Source organism: Labeo rohita, chromosome 2 (genome assembly GCF_022985175.1).
Source record: "Labeo rohita strain BAU-BD-2019 chromosome 2, IGBB_LRoh.1.0, whole genome shotgun sequence".
NCBI classification, from domain to species: Eukaryota; Metazoa; Chordata; class Actinopteri; order Cypriniformes; family Cyprinidae; genus Labeo; species Labeo rohita.
The window spans coordinates 15,789,683-15,815,410 of NC_066870.1; the positions used below are offsets into that span (position 1 = coordinate 15,789,683).

General features: G+C 38.8%; 1 protein-coding gene across 2 annotated transcripts; it reads right to left on the bottom strand.

Annotated features, from left to right (window-relative positions):
- Positions 1-2,889: 2,889 nt before the first annotated feature.
- Positions 2,890-24,580, bottom strand: ca8 (carbonic anhydrase VIII). 2 transcript variants are annotated; one of them, XM_051094259.1, is made up of 9 exons: positions 24,029-24,578; positions 20,005-20,196; positions 16,201-16,325; positions 15,490-15,585; positions 13,176-13,238; positions 13,043-13,091; positions 12,781-12,893; positions 8,001-8,171; positions 2,890-3,455 (listed from the first exon to the last, which is right to left on the bottom strand). In XM_051094259.1, the coding sequence occupies exons 1-8, from the start codon at positions 24,099-24,101 to the stop codon at positions 8,037-8,039; spliced, it is 846 nt and encodes a 281-aa protein (XP_050950216.1). In that variant the 5' UTR covers positions 24,102-24,578; the 3' UTR covers positions 2,890-3,455; positions 8,001-8,036. The 2 variants fall into 2 exon arrangements, with proteins under 2 accessions (XP_050950216.1, XP_050950225.1); XM_051094268.1 differs by lacking the exon at positions 8,001-8,171 and having other exon boundaries at positions 24,029-24,580.
- Between the last annotated feature and the right edge of the window lie 1,148 nt (positions 24,581-25,728).

Consider the following 25,728-nt stretch of genomic DNA (forward strand, 5'->3'; position numbering starts at 1 on the left):
AGAAAATTAAATCAGGGCTGCCAACTTTTGAGTTCAGCCTAGAGTGAGATTTTGGGGGCGGGGCTGGGGGAGGGGCTTATGGAGGGGCGTGGCTGGAAAAAATACAAACACAAAATCATTGCATTAGCAGAAGTGTATTAGGTATATATATATAAAATCATTTAAATATGGGATGTCATTGACTTGGTTCTTAGAAAACAATAATTAACATTTTGATATCAGATATTTGTCATGTTTTTTTATGATAAAATGTAAAATAAAGTGCTGAAACAACTCTGCTAATGCTAACTTAACCTATATAAACTATAACAGCATCTACTTTAAATACAACCACTAATATTGACAAAAATACAGCCAGTTTGGTCCAAAGTCCAATTCACAATTGTCACAAAATGTCTACACTGCGCATTGCTTTGCGAGATCAGATTTTTTTTTTTTCTCACTGCTGCACATTGCAACAACATGCAAGAAAATAAGAGTATATATACTTATGTGATCCTAACAAAAATGGTACAATGATAGTAAAACCATTAACTGCAGTATGATATTGAAAGAGTATGTTATTCATGTGCCATGGTACTTTTACCATGGTATTTTTTTTTCTACTGGTGTGCTTTTACACAATTACAAGCCTTTTCAATGCACACAAACAAGATTCTGACTTTTTAGTCATACACAGGTGTGGATCCTCTGAATTCAGAAGACAAACAACTTCAATGCTTCAATATACTGTTTTAGAGGCTTTGAAGCTGCTGGGTGGAGCTGCATATGCTAGTTGCTAAGGGGATGTTAATATTTTCTCACGGACCAGTGGAATAGGTCATGCGATTACAATAAAATCAGTAAGTTTGCTTCATGTCAACGCCCTTACTGACAGCATGCTAACATCAAAATACCCATATTTTTGCTGTAGCATTGTGTGTAGGCTGAGGTATGATGTTGTTCAGTTGAAGCAAACATGCAGTAAGGTTTCCTTATATGGAACCCAAGTGTCAGGGACAGGTGATTTAAATAGGTCACTTGATGAAACATCAGTAGGCCTAATGTTACTGGTAAAACCAAAATATAATAATAATAATAATAATAATAATAAAATTTAGTTTAGGATTTAGAAGTAAAATTATTAAATCTAAAACTGAAATAAAAATAAAACCAAAATGTAATTTTTAAAAATAAAATAATTAATACACACTGAAAATGTAATTGAGAACCATAGGAGGTGCATGGCTAGGTCTTGTCCACGCTAATGCTGTGTGCACACCAAAGGCGTAGTGCAGGGGTGCTCAACCCTGGTCCTGGAGATCGACTTTCCTGCAGAGTTCAGCTCCAACCCTGACCAAATACACCTGAACCAGCTAATTAGGATCTCAAAGAGCACTTGATAATTACAGACAGGTGTGTTTGATTAGGGTTGGAACTAAACTCTGCAGGAAAGTCGATCTCCAGGAACAGGTTTGGGCACCCCTGGCGTAGTGAATATTTGCATTATCAATCTAGATTACTCACGTGAATAAAATCATCACGTAACATATTCCTTCATTTTCTGATACAACCAGATGCATCAAACTGTATGTGTCAATAGTTGAGTTGAAATCGAGTTGGCCTTCCACACTAAGACAGTGTTTTTGTTTACTCCGCTTTGCGTTGTGCCTGACAACACCCCTTAAGCCCCGGTCAGACTACACGATTTTTTGGTTGATTACGACAGTCACTATGTCAGATTATGCGATTTTAACTGTTGTTGTGTTGGGAACAAGAAACTTGTCAGACTACACGATGCTACCTGACCATTCATCGCATGTCGTCATTAATGACGTGCATGCTGTTATCATTACTTACTAAATTGTTTTCAATTTTCATATCTTTTGAGACCTATGGTATCGATGTAGTATCGATATAGAGATATCACATTCTGGTATCGTACCGAAGGTAAAATTATGGTATCGAGCTATCCCTAGTCGGAAGACACATCCTGGGTGGTTGCGTGTCCTGGACTGAGTGAGAGCCACTGAAAAACTACAGAGTAGAACTAAACTACATTACTGTAGCAGGACTGAGTACTAAGGAGAGATCACACGTTGGCTGCTCAAAAAATGCATCGGTGAGAGCGCACACGCAATCCTGTGACAGAAGGTAAATGGAGCGCATGAAGTTGTTCAAGGTCCGTTCATTTGTTCTTTTAGTAATTATATTTATGTAAATATTTTAAAGCACTGAATCACTTTAGAAATTGCGATTCATTGGATTCTTAGTGTTTTAAATTGATTACTGTCTGATTCAAAAATCCGTGTTTCAAGATCAATGCATCGAGAAAACGAGTGAATCGTTACACCTCTAATAAGTAGGCCTATGTAATAGTAATAAGTAGTGCCCCAAAATATCCAGTGAGAAATTACAATGAGAATATTTTTGAAGTGACACTGTGCTTTGTATTGTAAATGTCAGGTTGTTTATGCTTACTCCTTACATGACAATCATTACGATGACAAGGGGGTTTTCAAGGTATGCATAAGCAGTTATTTTCACCTGAACGTGGTTTCCCATGAGAACAGCAGAGTCTGTGGTTTTCGGGTTTCAGAAATAATATGACATACAGACACATATCTGTCAATGAATCATGTTTCCTTTTTTGTGGGACTACAAAGAGATGAACAGCATTGCTAAAAAGTTGGGGTGAAGCAAGATAATGAAAGACCAATAGACTGGTTATCTGTTAAACTGCTGTTCACCACCTGCTAAGCCCTGAATCAGATGTGAGCAATACAGCTATCTACACATAGACTTTCACAATAAACTTAAAACAAACATTAAGCACAGAATAATACATCTACAGTCCATTATATTTTGTTCATTCACCACAGTAAACAAGTAAACAATAATGCACCCATGAAAGTCTTTGCAGCTTTAATTAGTTCATTCAACAGCATGAATTTATTTCAGTGCTAATATTTAAAAGCATTCAATGTGCAGACATTTATACCTTCTGATATGACTAAACAGATTCTGATCATGTCAAATTATGTATCAGAATATCAGAAATAATCAAACAGTGTATGAAATAGGTCTGCCAACATTATGTGTCAGTGTATTATACTGTGTAGTACGGTATCCTATAAAGCCACATTTATAGGACTATACACATGCTACATACCGTTAAATTTCTTAATTGCAGTATTCTATCAATATTCATAAAGCGTTAATATGCTCCTTCACTTTTCCTTATACAAGCTTATCGCCAGGCGATTCTTCATGCTCACTGGCTTTCTCTTGTTTACATGAAATCCAGTTAATTATGTTTTTAGATGAACAATAAAAGCAGCTTTTGCACACATCATGGCCATACTCAGGACAGTTAGCTACAAAAACAATGCCCAAGCAAAACAGGAAGTGATGGACTTTCACTTTAGCCAGGACATTGTAGAGCCTTCGTCTCTAGTTCTTCATCATTATAATCTCTGAAAGATAAAGAAAAAAGTTTAAATCTACATGCTATATGCATAGAAATATATATAATATAACAAAACATGACATGGGGGAAAGTCACATGAGAGGAGGCAATGCCTCCATCGCGATATGATTGGATATGACTGATTATGTTCAGCTGTGATTGGTTCATGCGATAAATCCCGCCTCTTGTATTCATGTGCATTGTGCGTTTGCAGATCAGTCTGAATTAACAATATAATGGCGTTAATGAGAAGACTCATTTAGTCAGTAAGTAAACAACCCACACACTTAGATATAACCACTTTGTTACCTTCAGTGGGAGTTTTTAGTGAGTTTTAATCAGCTTGGTAAAATTTTAACAAAATCTCTGTCTGTGACCAATATTTACCAAGCTTTGATGACTGATGATCCGAAAAATTGTAAAAGTAGTTAAAAGTTAAATATTAAAAAGAACAGCTGAACATAAGTTCACACATAAAATATATTGTTTGAATTGTTACTGCCTTGAGTTATTTTGTAATAAATGTAAAATGCTTTATTTATATATATATATATATATATATATATATATATATAGATGGATAGATAAAAATAGATATAGTGTAGTATGTGGGCAGCACAAAGTAAAAAGGGATGCACTGAAATTGGGGCCAAGACATTTGAACAGAAACTGCTACTTGATCTGATCATGTTAAATGTACATTATATGAGTCTGATTATGCTGTCAAAAGCAGTAGGCTGTCATAACCTCCCACACAGGCACACAAAAAATCCATGCACAGGAAGACCGCACACATACACAAACATTGTGCAGTATGTGCATGTAATGCACAAATCAAACAATACATTCATACACACATCTGTAGATCTGGTTAAAGTTTTCTTTTTTTAAAGTCAAGAATTTTCATTTTGGTTCATCATACTGAAACTACTTATTTATTCATAAGCATAGAATTTATCCGAGAGACATGAAATGTGAATAAGTGTAATGTTATTGTAAAGAGGTATAGACTCTGGTGTCTTTATACGACTAACATGTTTGGGAAATACGTTTTTTCTTCTTAGGGTTATACTGTTACTTTCAGATTGGGACCTTTTTTGATTCATTGTACAGGATTTTGAAAATGGAAATAGAATAAGCATCTGTGGAACCCCAATTTCCATGCCGACCACACATTGCTGATTTGTGAAGCAGTTATGTGACCATTAGCTATCCATTACACCTGAACAATATCTCACTGTGCTTCCATCAGCTTGTCATGCATGTGCTCTCTGTTACTGAGCACAGAGGAAGTAGTGTGTTCATCCTGTGTGGGTGTATACGCATGTGTGGGAGGGAGGGGTGGATGAGAGAATTTTAGACAGAGGTAAGAGCGATGGAAAATGTGTGTATATGTGTGATAATATAAATACGTATGTGAGCCAAACAAATACGTAGCTGAAGAAGAAGCATTAGTAATTAGCCTATAGTAGACCTTTCAAATGCAATGATCTAAGAGATATTTATTTGCCAAATCTGTTGACTGGAATCAGTTTTACTAGTTAGTACTGATTCAGCTAATTCACATCCTGACTTTTATTTACTGACAGTTGGTTCGAAGATGATTGCAACATACTTGACCTAGATAGGTAGTTTTTGTTATTTAAAATGTAGAAAGTGGGAAATGATGATTACACCGTGTTTGAAGGGTTTTTGTTTATTGTGGTGTTTACAGCTCATGGCTTGCATGAATCAGTTATGAATCAAATCTGAGGTGAATAACATTATTTCATCATCATCTCAAACATACGTAGGGAAAATGCTAATCTGTGCTGAACAGGAGAAGAGTGCTTGAGTAGCGTTTTTTAAAAACGATTTTATAAAACGGATAGTTCCAGTCCTTGATTCTGAGCCACATTCAAAGCTGTTGTAAATTACTCTACAAACATACACCTTTGTTTACTTCTGCGTGTTGCTTGGCAGCCACTTTTTTGCAACCACAACTGTTACTGAGGAACAACATTGTTTGGCAGAAGAACAATGCTTTTATTAATATCATTACACTTTATTTGCTCTGTTTTATTTTGTGAAACCTTACTATGTATATGGAATAACCGTTTTATAAAAGCAATAAGCCCCGTAAAGCCGTGGGTTTACAGTGAATTTATAACAGCTAAGGGGGTTTTAGGCACTCCGCTTCACATCGTGCCTAACAACGCCCCTTAGCTGTTATAAATTCACTGTAAATCATGGCTTCTTGAGGCTTATTGCTTTAATTGCTCTAATAAGCTCTAGAAAGCTTCGTCCATGTCCAGTGTCTGGTCTATTTTTCCCCGTAAGTTATGGCCGATAGCAATTTTTAAAAAGTCTTTTAAACCAAAGCCGAACTGTCTCATAACCTCTCGCTCACAAGCGCTTGTCAGCGTGAGCGTCTGTTGTCTCTGCTATTTTGTTGTTGATGTTCGGTCTCTTTAGTTTCGTTTTCTACTATGAAACAACGGCCCAGTAGAGTGTTGCCACCTTGTGGAACAACTGCTTTCTGCAAAACGCGTAAAATGTGAAGTATAGTTTGGGTTTAAAGAAGTTCACTTTCAGAACAAAAATTTACAGATAATTTACTAACGCCCTTGTCTTCCAAGATGTTCATGTTTTTCATTTGTAAGGAAATTATGTTTCTTGAGGAAAACATTTCAGAATGTTTCTCCATATAGTGGAATTCAATGGTACTCTTGCATTTGAACTTCCAAAATGCAGTTTCAATACAGCTTTAAAGGGCTCTACACGATCCCAACCAAGGAAGAAGGGTTTTAGATAGCGAAACGATTGGTTATTTTCTACAAAAAAAAAAAAAAGTACAATTTATATACTATTAAACCTCAAATGCTCGTCTTGTCTATTCCCTGCAACGCGCATTTAAGCTCTGTGTAATCCGGGTCAATACAGTTAGGGTTTGTCGAAAAATCTCATTTTCTTCTTCAACGTCTACTCTTTTTTTGGAAGAGGCGTTTGATTTCCTTTGTATGTTCACTTTGTAAACACTGGGTCTGTACTTCTGCAGCAATGTAGGACGATTTTGAAGTTGAAGAAGAAAATGAGATGGGAGTTTTTCGACATACCCTAACTGGAAAAAACAGAGTTTACGCAGACCTAGATAAGATGTGCGTTTGAGGTTAAAAAGTATAGAAATTGTACATTTCTTTTGAAAATAACCAATCGTTTTGCTAGATAAGACCCCTGTTCCTCAGCTGGGATCATTTAGAGCCCTTTGAAGCTGCATTTAAACTGCATTTTGGAAGTTCAAATTCAGGGGCACCATAGAAGTCCACTATATGGAGAAAAATTCTGGAATGTTTTCCTCGAGAAACATAATTTCTTGACTACTGAAAAAAGAAAGACACAAACATCTTAGATGACAAGGGGGTGAGTACATTATCTGTAAATTTTTATTCTGGAAATGCACTTCTCTTTTAAGTTACATGATAAAGCACTTAAAGGAAACGATCACCCAAAAAATAAAAATTTGCTGAAAATGTTCAGACCCTTTATATCAAAATACATACAGAGAAATATAACATTACATAATTTGCTCACTAATGGACTCCATCAATTAATGTCTTGTAAAGCGAAAAGCTGCATGTTTGTAATAAATCCATTATTAGGATGTTTTTAACTTTAAAATGTTACTTCTGGCTAAAATAAAAGTCCTCCAGTCATCTAATTTGAATCAGGAGAGAAATATGCGAAAATCATGCATTGTTTATATGCCAAAACAGTTTCAAAGAAATACGCCAGTGTATTTTGGTGTGAGAGGAAAACAGGGGACGGGCTTTTTTATTATGGATTACGGGCTTGTTTCACGTCACAAAATGTTAATTGATTTTCTGGATTATTGGTGAGTACATTTTCAGCAAATTTTCATGTTGTGGTGAACTATTCCTTTAATCTTTCTGTTTTTAACAGAAGTGTAGTATATAAACAGACTAGTGCCAAAGTAATACTTTAGCTTACTCTGGTTACATCATCAGACTCTTTTAGAAGCACTGCATCATCATGGCCTAAATTAGCCTGCTCAAAGTCTCATTTCAAAATGAGTAATATGCAGGCAGACTCAGGTGTCCCCTTGAGAGCTCTAGAAATAGACAGATCTATACACAATGCTGCAGCTAGTCCTAGATCAGAAGGAAGTGGGTTACTCTATTACTCTACGCCTTGCAGCACTCTATTGTGTAGTGATGCTAATACTGCTAAGATGACTTGGCCTAATTCCATTAAGCCACTGCACGCTAAGCAAGAGCTTTTGTACAGTTATTGGTCAGAATAATGCTCATATGGAGATGAATCTACAGTTTTGTTTAATTCTGGAAGTACTAACAGTTTTGCATTCGGAAAATCCAGGTGGGCTCTTGTCGCAAGCCAGACAATGAGACATTTAATCAGCTAATGTGAGGAGCCTAATCTTAACTCCTCCTTTACAAAGAGCAGCCAAAGCCATACATAAGCCATGGCATTATGCTCAAATGAGGGCGCTCTGCTTGAATAAACAAAGAACAGAATGCAATCTCCTGAAATTTACCCATGGCAGATTAAAATGGATCCTACTGTGGGGGTTTCATTGGAAGGCTGCCCTGACCACCCTGTCGCTCAGGGGCTGGGTGGGTCTGAAGTTGTCCCCCAGCATCCCGTCATTGCCTTCTGGAAGCTCTGCTCCTTTAATGTGGGACCTGAGACGACGAAACTCCTCAATCTGGGGCAGAGAGAAGTGTTGAATGTTAGTTGAAAGAAGGCCAACATTCACCTGTGCACTCTCTGACCTTATGCACAGTGATTCTATACAGCAGTGGGCGGGTTAGATATGAGCAGAGGCCAAAATGAACTCTTTCCACAGTGAGCATTGGTGAGTGAATTTAGAAAATTACTGACTATAAATATTTTATACATAAACCTGTATTTTGCATTATATTTATTACAGTTCTTTTGTGCATATGACAAATTTACAGTTCGATTACTCTGGAACAAATATAAATATATAAATCAAATAAATTAAAAATGATTAATTTCAAATGCGGTTGTAAACGAACCCAGCCGAGAACGAAGGGTCTTATCTAGCGTAACAATCTGTTATTTTAATAAAAATAATACAATTTATATCCACCTTATTTTTTCTGTAAGGGCGGGCGCGGACATGTGTAAATTTAATGTGTCTGGCTTCCAGTGTCATCGCTTCCACCTTTTTTAGCTGTACAAAACAGCAACTTGATATTGCAAACTGGTGTGTCTTACTACATTATTTTGATGTATTACCTTAATTACGAACACACTAGTTTGTAGTGCAAACAGTTTTACCATTTACTGCACTTTGTTATTCTTCTTATTTCATATTTCAGCGGCTAATGTTCTCCCTCAACTTCGAAATCGCTCTATATCGCTGTTTTACCATTTTTGTTAAGGGTGTTTGATCTTCTTTGCATGTTTACTTTGCAAAGATTGGGCCGGAACTTCTGCGGGGATGTAGGATGATTTTGAAATGATTTTTGAAGTTGAGGGAGAAAATACGATTGGAGTTTTTTTCAACATTCCATAACTGTCTTGAGTCAGAATACACAGAGTTCAGGGAGAGCAAGACAAGACAAGTGTTTGAGATTAAAAAGTATTTAAAAAAAAAAGATAAATATAACCGAGAAACTTTCACTAGATAAGACCCTTCTTCCTCGGCTGGGATCGTTTACAACCGCATTTGGGATCGTTTGAAGCCACATTTAAACTGCATTTTGGAAGTTCAAACTCGGGGCACCATAGAAGTCCATTATATGGAGAAAAATGCAGAAATGTTTTCCTCAAAAAACATAATTTCTTTACGACTGAACAAAGAAAGACATGAACATTTTGGATGACAAGGGGGTGAGTACATTATATGTGAATCTTTGTTTTGGAAGTGGACTTCTGCTTTAAGTGCTGTAATACTGTTAGGTCAGCTTACCTTATAAATTTTAACAGTTTACTGTACTGTAAAGTGTTATTCTAACAGTCAAAGTATTCAAAATTATGTTATTATCTCTCTCTGATTGTTTTTAGATTTCAGACTCAGATACAAAGGTGCTTCACGATGCCATAGAAGAACCTTTTTTGTCTAAATGGTTCCATAAAGAACCTTTAACATCTGAAGAACCTTTCTGTTTCACAAGAGGTTCTTTGTGGCGAACAAAGGTTCTTCAGATTATAAAAAGAAAGAGATGATTCTTCAAAGAACCTTTGACTGAATGGACCTGAATGGTCACTGTAAAGAACCTTTGAAAGCACCTTTATTTTTAAGAGTGTAGCCAAAGAAAAAGCATTAAATATAAATCTCTCACGCTCTCTTGGCTGAAACATTCCCTTCATATTAATGATACTATAATTAATATGCTTCATTCAAATTCAGTTATTAAATAAAAATAATAATTAATTAAATTAAATTACAAATATTTGATTGTTTGAAATGCAAGTGCAAATATCATGTGACCAAAAGTTAAACTGGTTCTAGCGTGTCATGCACATTTGAGCTTTCGTGTTTACTCTGTATCCCATCTTAGGTATGTGCGTTGATCAGTTGTCAATAAAAGTTAATTAAAACTACATTTCTGAATGATGAATGATGCACTCACCTGTCAATCTCTAAAATAAATCTCTAGGTTTTGACATATTTATGGTAGGAAATTTACAAAACACATTCAAGAAACATGATCTTTACTTAATATCCTAATGATTTTTGGCATAAAAGAAAAATCGATAATTTTGACCCATACAGTGTATTGTTGGCTAGTGCTATAAATACACCCGTGCTACTTAAGACTGGTTTTGTGGTCCAGGTTCACAAATGGCAAATGCTTGGCAAGATTTGATGTGTTGCCTCCTGTGGCAACTAATGATTTATAGCACAGCTTGCATACAGGTGCGGTGAGGTCAGCTCATTCATCTTTATCATGTTTTGTATGCAAAATAATGTCATATTTCACTGTTGTCTTTATTTACTAGTTTCGAGCGTATTTTATTTTTACAAAACTCAAGCGAGTTTCATCTGTTTGACGATCCATCGTGTTGTTCTGTTTGTTGTCACGTTTACCCGTTTCGCAGCAATTTAGGAAGCACTGCCGGTGAAGAACAGGTGAAGTTCGGAACAGCAGCGTATAAAATACCGAATTGATCAAAATAATAGTATCGAACCGTTTGAAATAAAATATACACAGTATATTCACATAAAAGCGATGTAAAGCAAATCTCAACTGCTTGATTGCTTATAAAGTTATAAATATATAAACATTACCATCGTGACTTTCTGTAAAACTGCTTTGAAATTTTTTTAAATAAATAAATTTGACTTGACTTAAACAGGGCAGAACACTTGTGAATAATTCCATTCTTTTACTTACTTATGGGTGAGTGTTGAATTTGGACCCTGGGTGTGAGATTTTTCAGAAACATGCTGAAGCAAGAGTATTTTTTTTAATTATCTTTTAGTTTTTCCTCTTTCCTCTGCTTTGATTCTCCATTGTAACTTCTTCTTATAATGCATTTGTTTTAATAACATAACATAAAATAAGCAGGGTCATATACCCTGTTCAGGTGCACAATGGGTGCACTACATATCAGTGTTGCATTTTGGGTTCATCCAGGAAGGAAACATTTTCTATAAAAATTTTATTTTAGTCATCAAACACAGACAAGACCCTGACCTGCTTTCATGTTTGACCTCATAATCAATATATGACTGGCCTTTACTTGAAAGTACCCCTGCTCTGCTAGTCATTGAGATCAAAGATAATGCAGTTGCAGACAAACAGCATATATTGTTCTTGAACTTATGATGTATATCACTGAGGTAAACCCCAGCCTGTGCAAGTCGCGTCAAGACGGTTTCTGATTTCCCCTTTAATGTGTTTATATAAATTAGTGTTCTAAGCAATGATAAGACATTATGCACTACTTTAGTTGTTTTTGGGCCAGGGTCAGCAAGACTTTAATATTTCAAAGATAGGGTTAAGAGAGAAGTTAGGCTAAAATGTATTTGAAATACATTTATTTTATGCTAAGTATACTACAAATATATTTACATATTTATCTTCTAAATAAAAATACCCTCCAGTTGTATTTTTGGTATACTAAACTGGTAAAGTCTGCTAAATTAAAACAACTAATTTTGTACTTAATGTACTTTAATTGTGCGGACGTAGTGCTGAAGTCTAACTAAAGATATACTGAAGTGTATTTGATTGTGCTAAAGTGGACATTGTTCAGTTATACTTCAGGTACACTTTAAATATCTTGCTTTTAAAGACTGATATTATACAGAGATCATACAGTCCTTATTTTTTCCTATGTGATTTTAAAACACATTTTAGGCATAAAATTAGGAAATGTGTATTGTCCAGTAAAGAAATACTCCAAATTGACTAGGGAATTTATACACCGTAGTGATTTATGGAGAGGACATTTGCACAATATTTGCTTTTAATGAACTTACAAATTTAACTTGGTTAAAGGAGATCTAAGGAGATCTACACTATAAGTGTCAAGTGTCCCCAGAATGTGTCTGTGAAGTTTCAGCTTAAAATACCCCACAGATCATTTATTATATCATTTTGCCTATTTTGAGTGAAAGCAGAAACACTCTGTTTTCATGCATGGCTCTTTAAATGCAAATGAGCTACTGCTCCCCACCCCCTTTTCTAGAATAGGGCTGTGCTTTTACAGCTCATATCTCAGATACTCTGCTAAACAACATTTGTTTGATTTTGATTATCATGTATATCGTGTTGAAATCATGTGTTTTAAACCATATTAGTTTAAACTTCTGATGTACGATTTTCTGAGCGCACACATCTGAAGCATGCGCACAGAAAGCGGACGTGCGTACTAAGAACTAAGTTCTTTCATGTCTTATTGTGCTTAAACTGTCAAATATGACAAAAATCCACTGCTCTCTCGTCTTCTCTGAGGCTGGGACTAGCTAAATAGTGTTCAGTGCTCATCTGTGCAGCCAATGACAGAACAGTTAGCATGCTTTGCTCAAACTTTCACCATGGGGTCAGAACTGGTACACTGTTGTTGCTTGCAAAAACACAATGGCGGCACCGTGGGTGGAGATTTTTTCACATTTTCTACGTTGGCAGATGCACTGGGGACCCGATTATAGCACTTCAAGTCAGATTTTTATGGTATGCCAGCTTTAAGGTATTTAACTGACAAAATAAATCTACATAAGATCAATATAATGATTTAATAAAGGCTGGGCACTTTTGGCGACAGCTATATATTATTATACTATATAGCATACATATGTAATAACAATATTTTGTCAATAGCTGTAGAGGTGTTACCTGCATCTGAGAGATGGTAAGGGGGTAACGGTAAAGAATCCAGGTGACGTTCTCACTACAGGGCGGTGTGGTTAAAGAGCCCTCATACACCCAGTAATCTCTTAAGAGAGGATCTGAGGAAGTAGACAAACCAACGGAGGCAGTCAGACACACTGGTAACCTTTAACTAGGAAATATCAAGATGTTGTCACTAAAGATCGAATATCAAAACATGCAAATAAAACGCAAATATCAGTATAAGAGATTATGAATTCAGAATTACCAGGCAGTAATGTGTTGGGGTTAAAACATGGAATTATTTTTGTCTTTCCCTGTACACAAAAAAAGAGACATTTTAGGTCACAAGCGTAAGAGTCATATTTTTGGCTATAGTCTTTAGTGAGCCTTCTGCTCACCTTATACTGCAGGTCCTGCAGGACGTCTGTGATGGCCTTCAGTCCAAGATGTTCCTTCCCAATCTGCATAGAACAAATTAGAGCACCAATAGCCTTTTTCACACAGTAATATCAGTAAATTGCTGTAAAACTACCAGAACGAATGAACGAATGTAAATAAAAATGTTCTGTCTTTTTACCGGTAAAGCACCATTCACACATCAATGTAAAAACACTGGTAAATTCTCTAACATCATTAACCAGAAATTACCTCTGACATGGAGGGATATACACGGTCAGTGCTTTTGTTGATATTGTTGACATTTTTGTGTCAAACGTACATTCATGCAGCGCTTTTGGCCCAGAAACATCATATTAAGCCCTATTTGGACGGTAATTGTTTCTCATATGGAGATCAGTAAAAATAAATTTACATATCACCTCAGTTATAAAACTCACGGATTCGGATGGCGATTTATTCACAGTGGAGAAAGGAGTTCTGTGATCCTACAAATCCGGGAACGCACTGATCATGTGGCCATTCACATGATTGTCTGCTATAAATGAATTGAATTTTATTTACAAGTTTATTCTTATTATTGTGTAAAATGTATTTAAAAATACTTACAATTATGTAAAATGTATTCTTATTATTCCAAGCATATTTTATAATATACAATCCTATTTATTATTTGATTATTTAAATCTCCTGTTTAAAAATAGGAAAATAGACACGCTATAGTCGTATATATTCATACGCGATATAGTTATGTATATATCTGTATATAATAAAGCAGTTAAGCCCCAAGAAAATAATACACATTTTAAAATTGTATTGCATAAGCTTGTTGCAATAGTTGGACTTACCCAGTGTTAAGCCGCAACATGGTTTCATCACTTGCGCACAGCTGATTTTTTTTATAGTAATAAAAATCATTTAGTTTAGTTTAGAGAACAGACAGTACTATTTAATACTGAGTGCGGCTGCTCAGTGCAGTGTAAGGAACAACAGTCGCATTCCAGATTCGTGAGTTATTTGTTATTTTACATTAAGCCTATACCATAAGCCTATATTTTTATTCATTTTGTTAATAAATGAATTATTCTGTGTTTAGTATCAGTGAGTTTGTCGTACTGTTTTGTTGTTGTCCATTCAATCAATTAACGCAGAATTGCTGCTAATTTGAAAGTGAAAGTAAAATGCGCATGGGCATTTACAAGCTATTTAAAACCGAAGAAAAGTGTGGAAAAGAGGGAAAACTCTAATGAACCTCACTACTACTGCTGCCATAATAAAGACCCATTTTTAATGTTTACATGCTTTTCTTCTCTTTCTGCCCCCACTCACTGTGGTGAAGCAGTTATGAATTATTATTCTTTTAAATATTTCCAGCATTTCAGAAATAAAAATACATGCAAATTACAGCGACGTACAACAGTTAGGCTACCGTATGGTGTTCGGCAGTAGTCAAAAACTGTATTAAACATTGAATTTTAAATCGATTTTTCTTGTAAACTCAGAGATGTGGATTCAGACGGCAATTAAAATACCACACAACCTTGGTGTTTGTCAAAACACAGTAGGTAATTCGGCCGGGGATTTTTGTGAGGGTCGTGAGAGAAAAACACCGACATCCTGGATTCGGATGGCAGTTATATCACTTACGTCCCCACGAGAAACAACTGCCATCCGAAAAGGGCTTTAGACGACTACAAATCAAACTGCACAGCACAAAGTAAATGCGTTCATTGCGTCAGGATGTTAGGATTGGTCCAGAGTAGGCGTCTTACTTCTGCGAGTTCTGAACTCGTGTTGCTCATACCGGTAAACTCGTTCTGCATTCATGCATTTACTGGTAATGTTACAACTTCTAATTCCGGTTCATTGCCGGAACAAATTTACCAGTATTTTTGAAAAGGTCAAGTTCACACATGATCTTTTGATGCTAATTTGTGACCCTGAATCACAAAATCAGACTTAAGTTGCACGGATAAATTTGTAGCAATAGTCAAAAAACGTTGTATGGGTTAAAATTATTGATTTTTCTTTTATGCCAAAAATCATTAGGATATCAAGTAAAGATCATGTTCCATTAAGATACTTAATAATGAAAAGATCTCAATTTTAAAAAATTGACCCTTATGACTGGTTTTGTGGGGCAGGGTCACATTTGGTAATTTACCAGTGACTGGTAAGACTGCCAAAAAAAAACAGCCTTTCTTTTTAAACAGCTTCTATATTTACAGCACCAATGACATGTTTATTGACGCAACACTATTAGGTAGTTCTGTATGTGTTATGACATCTAGTATGTGGGGAAGTCACATGTGATACCTGCACAAATAGAGCGATGATGAGAATGCCTTTTTTCTTTCCCATGGCCTCCTCCACGCCGTTGAATAATGTAGAGTTCCAGTGGATTAGATGAAGCTGTGAGAGATATTTATTACTAATTGATTAATTGATTGATCTGCAATAAACTGAACTCTAAAATGTACATATACAAGGTATGCCAAGTTATAAAGGAGATAATACTTTTATGACAATTCCACGTTGTGTTAAAAGACTGGCTTGACTTGCGGTTGTGCCAACAGCTTGAGAAAATGCGATATGGTAACAGGATGACAAACATGGTAACACAGTGAGAACGGGTCCTTATCTTTCTGCTTGTTTACAGAAGACCAGGAGTAGGAGAGTAGGTGCCAGGAACAGGTGATTTGAATAGATCACTTGATGATAAATCCTCAGTGAAGCCTGGTATTGTTGTTTCTGACATGGATTGAGGTCCCACTTTATGCTTTTGTAGCTAAAAAAGCTTCCTTCCTTAGAAGTCAAATTGCAGCTCACGTGCTGCTGTTATTTGCATTGCTTATGCAGTGTGAATACTGTGACCTGTTAATATAGGCCTCAAAATAAATACATGCTGTTTATGTGTGTGGTGTGAAGCAGGCTTGTTTTAATCTGTCCCTCAAACATCAGAACGGATGAGTACTGAGAGGACCAACAAAAGCAAACGCTTAATACGGACAGAACTGTGACACTGACCTCCATAGGAAAAGCCTTGAAGTTGACAGTGTGCTCAGATCCCCTCTGGTTCTCTTTCCCCCAGTGAAAGCGCACCTCGCTCAGTTCATATTCGTGGTCACTAGGGAGTGGACCCCCGGTCACAACTTAGACAGCATTACAAAGGTCACAAAAGAGAGAACAGGATGAAATGTCATAAAACAAGCTCATTTTACATATGTAGGTTTCTCACAGACAGCAGATTTATGTCATTTAAAGAAATCCGAGGCAGATATAATGCCTCATATTTGACTTTTTTTTACTAGAAGAACTTCAGTATTTGTGAAAACTACTATAAATCTGATATTTTTTAAATGAAAAAGAAATTGTGTGGCTTCAAAAAAGCATTTTCATACATCAAGTTATACTAAATGGAAATGATAAATTCTGCCTTTTAAACTAGCTGAAAGAAAATATGTTTACGTTTTTTTTGGGGGGGGTTGGTTTTTTTTTTTTTGGTAACACTTTACAATAAGGTGTCATTTGTTAACATTAGTTAATGTATTAACTAACAGAAACGAACAATAAACAATACGTTTATTACAGTATTTATTGATCTTTGTTCATGTTTGTTAATAAAAATACAGTCATTCATTGTTTGTTCATTTTAGTTCACAGTGCATTAATGTTAACAAACACAACTTGTGATTTTAATAATGCAACAGTAAATATTGAAATTAACATTAACTAAGATTAATAAATGCCTGGAAGTATTGTTTATTTTTAGTTCATGTTAACTAAACTGGTTAACTAATGAATCTTATTGTAAAGTGTTACTGTTTTTATTTTTGTATTTTACTTTGTTTTACATCAGGAAACTTTTTTTTATTTCAAGCAACAATTTTGGTAACACATTAATCTTAGTTAATGTTAATTTCGGAATTTACTGTATTTTTTATTAACGAGCATTAATAATGCATTAGTAAATGTTGAAATTAACATTAACTAAGATTAATAAATGCCTACAAGTATTGTTCATTCTTAGTTCATGTTAACTAAAGTGGTTAACTACTGTTAATGAACCTTATTGTAAAGTGTTACTGTTTTTTTTGTTGTTTTTTGTTTGTTTGTTTTTGTTTTGTTTTGTTTTGTTTTGTATTTTACTTTATTTTACATCAGTTAACATTTTTTATTTCAAGTAACAATTTTGGTAACACTTTACAGTAAGGTTCATTAGTTAACATTAGTTAACTACATTAGTTAACATAAACTAAGAACGAACAATACTTCTACAGCATTTATCAATCTTACACTGTGTCTACACTGGACGTGACAGTTGCATGGATGCATCACGCCGCGCCGCAACAGCTGAAGTTTGTCTACACTGGACGTGACAAAGCGACCGTTGCAAATCATTTGAACTTTGTGTGAGTGTGTCATAAATAGAACGCGGCAGCAGTTTACTGTCGGGAATTTGTCGCATCCAGTGTAGACAGCATCATTGATTACAATGGGTTCTACTGTATTTTGTTGCGCCACTTGCGTCCGGTGTAGACACAGTTAATATTAATTTCAACATTTACTAATGCATTCTTAGAATCACAAGTTGTGTTTGTTAACATTAGGTAATGCACTGTGAACTAACATGAACAAACAATGAACAACTGTATTTTTATTAACTAACATTAATAATGCATTAGTAAAAGTAAGATTAATAAATGCCTAGAAGTACTGTTCATTAATTCATGTTAGATAAAGTGGTTAACTAATGTTAACTAATTCACCTTATTGTAAAGTGTTACTGTTTTTTGTATTTTACTTTATTTTACATCAGTTAACAGCTTTTTTCATTATTTCAAGCAGCAGTTTGGATAACACTTTACAATACAGTTCATTAGTTAACATTAGTTAACTACATTAGTTAATATGAACTAAGAGTAAACAATACTTCTATAGCATTTCTTAACATTAGTTAATGCACTGTAAACTAACCTAAACAAACAGTGAACCACTGTATTTTTATTAACTACCATTAATAATGCATTAGTAAATGATGAAATTTACATTAACTAAGATTAATAAATGCCTACAAGTATTGTTCATTCTTAGTTAATGTTAACTAATTTTTTTTTTTTTTTTTGTATTTTACTTTATTTTACATCAGATTTTTATTTTTATTATTATTTTAAGTAATCATTTTGGTAAAACTACAATAACGTTCATTAGTTAACATTAGTTAAAGGGGTCATCGGATGCCCATTTTCCACAAGTTGATATGATTCTTTAGGGTCTTAATGAAAAGTCTATAATATACTTTGGTTAAAAATTCTCAGTGGTAGTGTAAAACAACACCCTTTTTACCTTGCCAAAATCAGCTCTGCAAAAACCATCCCATTCTGGTCGAGGCTGCTTTAAATGTAAAAAAGCTCTGCTCGCCCCGCCCCTCTCTTCTTTCTGTGGAGTGACGAGCCTGTTTACTTTAGCCACATTTAGCCGCTAAACTTGCTAACTAGCACATTATTAGGAAAGGCGATTGCAAAGATTCATAAAAAAACCCTTATACTCACTTCTGCTGTAAGTGAAAATGGATCACGAATGATTTGCATGAACATAGACAGATATATGTAGATCGGGAGGCGCATTCCCTTCACAAACAAACGTAATCCACTGCATCTTCAGCAGCTCAGATGTTGGGAGTAAATGACGACCACTACGTTCATTATTACATCCAGCAACACAACACCTCAATCGCTCAATTTTTGTCTAACTTACATCCCTGCTTCGGCATCAAAACATGGAGCTTGGACTGTTACAACATCTGAGGTAAGACGCTAATGTCAATCAACTATTGTGGGAGTGGCCTCTGCCAGTGTGACGCCACACCGACAGGCATCTGAGAATGACTCGATTTAACAAAGGGAATATTATTTTTACAGATTAATTAAAAACCACTGCATTTTTACTATTACAGGGTAGATTTGTACATACACTGCCAACACACATTGATGTTCAAACAGCATGTAAAAGTGAACTTAGCATCCGATGACCCCTTTAACTAACATGAACTAAGAATGAACAATACTTCTACAGCATTTATCAATCTTAATGTTAATTTCAGCATTTACTAATGAATTATTAAAATCACAAGTTGTATTTGTTAACATCAGTTAATGCACTGTGAACTAATATTAACAAACAATGAACGACTGTATTTGTATTAGCTACCATTGACAAAAATGAATAAATAGCAACTGCACCTGACTTGTGTGCCATTATTATAAGCTGTAATCAAATGATATTGTGTGAACAATGTAAGATTTAAGATGCTTTACACTTTAAAAAATGTTGAGAACCACTCTCTCCTTGAAAGGATGCAGAAAGCCCGTGCTACGACTGTAACTCAACGGCTGGGTTGTTTCGTCTGAGGGAGGGGGAGGGGTGTACAGTTTAAACTGTCAGTGAGAATGACCCAGCCACTAACCCAGCGAACCCACTGGAAAAAACAACCTAACATATGACCCAAAAGGCTCAAACCAGCATGGGTTGGGTAGAAAAATCAACCTAGTATTTTTTAGAGTGTAGCAACCATTCACTGATAACGTTTACTCCGTGTCAAATGCTAGAATGCAAGTCTTATGGAGTTATTTTGTAATGCTTTTATGGTACTTTTTTCAGTTGGAACTTGAAAGTTGTAGTCAGCTGTAGTTAAAACAAAATCTGTTTTGGTGTTCAAATGAATGACATTTTGGTAAACAAGGCAGAAAGAGGAGAAAATGGCAGAATTTTCATTGTTAGTGAGCTGTTCCTTTACACTCAAACATAGAGAGAACTTTCACCATGGTATACCTGATTTGGACCTAAGCATGATCCTCACAGTGTGCCCGTCGTTAATGACTTCGCAGTCCCTGCAAACCACATAGTTTGGGTTAAGCCCCACTTCCAGGAGCCGCGGGTCATAGCAGGCCTCCCTAGAGTTAAGGTTTATGGGGGACTGGTACTCTCCATTTGCCTCAGGAAACAGAAGACCCCATTCAACACCTGGATTCAATCACAAAAGACAGAAAAGTTGATTCAATCAACCCTTAAATGTTGATAACATTTTATTCTAATGCAGTTATCAAAGCACACTGCTTTTGAGTCGATAACACTGTCCTTGTTCATGACACTAGCCTGCAGCCCAACCTTGAAACTTATGCACCGTGATACTTTGTGTCAATTCAGGAAAATATTTGGCCTTGCCATAGATAATAAACAGTGGTCCATTTTTTTTGTCCCAATGTTGAAACTAAATAAAGGCTGCCAGGGCTCCAGTGCCTCAAAGTCATTACTGAGGGGTCCAACAGGAATAGCAGACACATGGGGATTGTTACGAATCTGGTCGGTGAGCTGCGGACCGCTCACCACCAGATGTCGCTCTCCCTCTGTTTACACACTCTGACTGTTGCACTACACCCCGGACTCCATTCCCCATCAGCCATTGCACTACACCCCCGTCCAATCAGAGACAGTATAAAAGCCCCGATCTTTCTGTCACTCACCGCCGAGTATTGTACTGTGTTTATCTGGTCATACGAAGCGTTTCTCTGTGTTCATCCCGTGTCGTGTCTTTCTGTTATTCTGGCTCCTCGTCTGGTTTGTCTCGACCCCCCGCCTGTTTATCGACTACTCTCTGCCTAGCCCTTATACACCTGTCTGCTCCTGTCTGACCACGCCTGCCTTGACCATGTCTCTGTCCAAATCCTTCAATAAAAGCGTGCAAATGGATCCGCTTGTCTCTCGTCTCACTCCCAACGTTACAGAATACTCGGCCACAACAGGATCCAGCAGCTTTTCCCTCGGACATTCAGGTATGGACTTTGGACTATTGTGTGTGGGCGCGTCGCTTACTGTGGGGGTCGCGAAGGAGGAACGCGACAACTCGGTAATGGCGGCCGCGCACCCCGCTCATATAATGACGGCCGCGCCGGAGCGCGACGCCACAGATCCGCTGGCCGCTTGGCTCACTCGGGGAAATGCGGCCACGCTGGAGCGCGCCCGAGCCATGACGACGGCAATGGATCGCATTGCTCAAATGGCGGCGAACGTAATGGATAGCATCGCTCTAATGGCGGCGACAGCTGTGCCCGTTCACAAAATGGCGGCCGCGTCGGAGCGCGTCCACACAATGGCGGCAACGGCGGAGCCCGTTCACAAGATGGCGGCGATCACAGAGCTCCGTCACGTCACAGCTGCCATACAAGAGCCGTTTAAAGGTACAGTTACATTCCCTGAGTCAAGTCAAGTTGCAACTGTGTTTCCTGAGTCAAGCCATGTTGTTCCTGAGTCAAGCCATGTTGTTCCTGAGTCAAGCCATGTTGTTCCTGAGTCAAGCCATGTTGTTCCTGAGTCAAGCCATGTTGTTCCTGAGTCAAGCCATGTTGTTCCTGAGTCAAGCCATGTTGTTCCTGAGTCAAGCCATGTTGTTCCTGAGTCAAACCAAGCTGGAGCTGTGTCAAACCAAGCTGGAGCTGTGTTTCCTGTCTCAAGCCAAGTTACAGAGCCACCGCACAAGATGGCCGCCACGCCAGAGCCACCGCACAAGATGGCCGCCACGCCAGAGCCACCGCACAAGATGGCCGCCACGCCAGAGCCACCGCACAAGATGGCCGCCTCGCCAGCCACCGCACAAGATGGCCGCCACGTCAGAGCCGGCTAAAGCCCCGTCAGCCAAGCCACAGCCTGCTCAGGCCATCTCAGTCAAGCCACAGCCTGGTCACGTCATGTTTTCTGCTCCTGAGTCGGCACCCATCATGGCCGGTCTTCCCGAAGCGGTTTCAGAGTCAAGTCACGCCCCGCCTGACGGCCCAGAGTCAAGTCACGCCCCGCCTGACGGCCCAGAGTCAAGTCACGCCCCGCCTGACGGCCCAGAGTCAAGTCACGCCCCGCCTGACGGCCCAGAGTCAAGTCACGCCCCGCCTGACGGCCCAGAGTCAAGTCACGCCCCGCCTGACGGCCCAGAGTCAAGTCACGCCCCGCCTGACGGCCCAGAGTCAAGTCACGCCCCGCCTGACGGCCCAGAGTCAAGTCACGCCCCGCCTGACGGCCCAGAGTCAAGTCACGCCCCGCCTGACGGCCCAGACTCAAGTCACGCCCCGCCTGACGGCCCAGACTCAAGTCACGCCCCGCCTGACGGCCCAGACTCAAGTCACGCCCCGCCTGACGGCCCAGACTCAAGTCACGCCCCGCCTGACGGCCCAGACTCAAGTCACGCCCCGTCTGGTCCCAAGTCTGCTCCAGAGGTCCCGTCTGGTCCCAAGTCTGCTCCAGAGCTCCCGTCAGTTGGAGAAGCCGCGCCAATGCCTCCTGAGGTGTCAGCCGTGGCTGTGGATCCTCCCTTGGAGGTGGCGCCCCCCTACAAACTCTCTGCTTCTTCCCTCATTCTGTCTGCCTCCTCTGTCACTGTTCTCCCCAGGTCCCAGTCTATTATGCGGGTTCCTGCTCAGCCCTGGTGGGCTCTGGCGCCTCCTGTTCCGCCCTGGTGGGCCCTGGCGCCTCCTGTTCCGCCCTGGAGGGCCTCGGCGCCTCCTGTTCCGCCCTGGAGGGCCTCGGCGCCTCCTGCTCTGCCTCCGGTTCCGTCCTGGAAGGTCCCGGTGTCTCCTGCTCTGCCTCCGGCTCCGCCCTGGAGGGCTCCTGCGCCTCCTGCTCTGCCTCCGGCTCCGCCCTGGAGGGCTCCTGCGCCTCCTGCTCTGCCCTGGAGGGCTCCGGTGCCTCCTGTTCCGCCTCCGGCGGCGCCCTGGAGGGCCCCTGTGCCTCCTGCACCGCCTCCGGCTCCACCCTGGTGGGCTCCTGCTCTGTCGGTCCTGCCCCAGTCACCTGGTCCTCTGCACGGACCTGGCCCTCCAGCCCTTGCCCTGTCTCACCCCCGCCCCACCGCTCCGCTGGAATATGGTTCGTTTGTAGCGTCTGGAAGCCGCTCTTGGGGGGGGGCTATGTTACGAATCTGGTCGGTGAGCTGCGGACCGCTCACCACCAGATGTCGCTCTCCCTCTGTTTACACACTCTGACTGTTGCACTACACCCCGGACTCCATTCCCCATCAGCCATTGCACTACACCCCCGTCCAATCAGAGACAGTATAAAAGCCCCGATCTTTCTGTCACTCACCGCCGAGTATTGTACTGTGTTTATCTGGTCATACGAAGCGTTTCTCTGTGTTCATCCCGTGTCGTGTCTTTCTGTTATTCTGGCTCCTCGTCTGGTTTGTCTCGACCCCCCGCCTGTTTATCGACTACTCTCTGCCTAGCCCTTATACACCTGTCTGCTCCTGTCTGACCACGCCTGCCTTGACCATGTCTCTGTTCAAATCCTTCAATAAAAGCGTGCAAATGGATCCGCTTGTCTCTCGTCTCACTCCCAACGTTACAGGGATACAGGATGTGCTCATTTTTTCCCTCTGCAGCTTTTCATCTCACCCTCCTCCATTTGTTTTATCTAATATATCATTAGTAATAAAGCTTGAAAAAAAAGTCTCTCTTCACAAAAAGAACAAATTTGGTATAAGTTATAAGTTTTCCTTTGCTTTTCTGATATAATATGCATGCATTATGGAAATATGTTTAAAATATTTATTTTATTTATGCACTTGACAACTTCACAAGTTAAAAATATGGTGCTGATTCAAAAATATTTAATATATAAGCGTGCATTAAGTGACCACACACCGCGCAGCGGTCAGATTTTGTCTTTGTGTAGTATTTAAAGAATCGTCAGTGTATAAATGTATTTCAGGCGAAGTGACACAGGGTTGTTTTTAAAGTAATTCCTGGTCATGGGTGTGACAATAAAGTTTCATGTTTCACAAAGAGGAGAATTAGTTGAACTGAACCCTTACCTTCTTCATAGCCCCATTCCAGCTCATCTTTGCCAGGGTAGTTATCGGTCTCCTCAATAACATTATCTGCCATGACAACTGAATTTTCTCTCTACAGCTTACGTTCTGTCCTGAGCAGATGCCAAAAACTAGTTCTTTCTGGCCCTGTTTTGAGGGTGAAGTCTTCCTCGTCGTTTGTTCACTTCCCACCAGTAAAACATGAAGAAAGTGGTCTATAACAATGCAAGTGGAAGTGACTGAACTCAAACACAATGTCCACGCTGAGAATGCAGCCAACAAAAACCAGTTGTCATTCCATTGGAAATGATGAGTTTTCCTTCTCCTGTTCTCTTCTAGGAAAGTTGTCCGGTCTGTACCCAACACAAGTAAGTTCACAAACTCGCTCTCTTAGCTACTACAGCCCACACGGTTCCCCCACAAGCCATCTGATTGGCTGCGTGCAGTGACTCTTAAGCCACTGATGTAGCACCATAGAAACAGCTCAGCAGTCTGGCCTGGTTTACAGTCAGGCCACGGGAAGCACAGTGCACGCTGGCAGGAATGCAGGAGTGATGTTGCTCTTGGTGAGTTCCTCCCACAATGGAGGAAATGGGTGTGGTTAAAAAAACACCCACCAAGGGGAGGGTGAAGAAGGGGAGGCTGAAGGCTGTTATTGTTTGCTTTGCACTGTACTGATGGTGTTTTCAAGGTAAGGATGAGAGGGGCCCATATGGTGCTTTCCCCCTGGCTGATGGTTATTATTCTGTTCTTTCCTGTTCACTAGTGAAACAAATGCCCAGAGGGCACGCTACCAACTTTGAAAACTCTACCAAGTTTGCATGAGACCTTGTTGTTTGTCAGCACAGCCAAATCTTATCTCGGTTCAGCACTGCTAAATGTTATTTCATCAGCGGGACAACAATAGCTTACGCTATCAAGAATAGTTCGAACTTTCACTAAATAGATGTATTAAAGTCTCCTGAATGCACTGGTTGCCCCAGATAAAAAAAATTGTAATAACCGGAGGAGGTGAACACGATGGCATATTGCCTTGAATTCTATACTAAGAAACTTCTTTGACCCTAATTTTCTAAAATTAAAGGCAGCATATTACACAAAAGTGCAATCACTATCTAATTAATTATAAGTAGGTCGTTTTACTCCCCAAAGCTTAGGGACTAGAACAGGGTTGTCATGTGACCTCAGCGTCCTCTACATTAAAACTATATTTTATCAGATGTATTGGGAAATCTGCATTAGCAGGCATCATAACAAGTATTTTATCAGAAAGGTGTGGTGGTTTAGTGGTCAAAACGAATTTTAATTTATCTGAATACTGTGAATAATTATTTCACTGAACAATATACTTCTTGTTTAAGCGATGAGTTGATCATCAGATTACAGCACTGTCCTCTAGTGGATATTACAAGATAGTACAGTATTCCCAGAGTCTGTTTTGAGGCAAGTTGGAACTAAACTCTGCAGGACACCGGCCCTTCAGGATCAAGTTTGGTGGCCCCTGGTCTAGGAATACAAGTGGTTTGCTACAGCAAGCTATGATTATCGTTTCTGATTTGACCTTAGTCGTATAGCTACTAAAAAACACATAGATAAAATAAAATAAATTGTCCTTGTAATTAATAATGTCTAAGCTCAGCTGAATTCACAAAGGAATGGGTCTATTGAAAAGAATTGGATTTTAACTCTAAATTATTTAAATA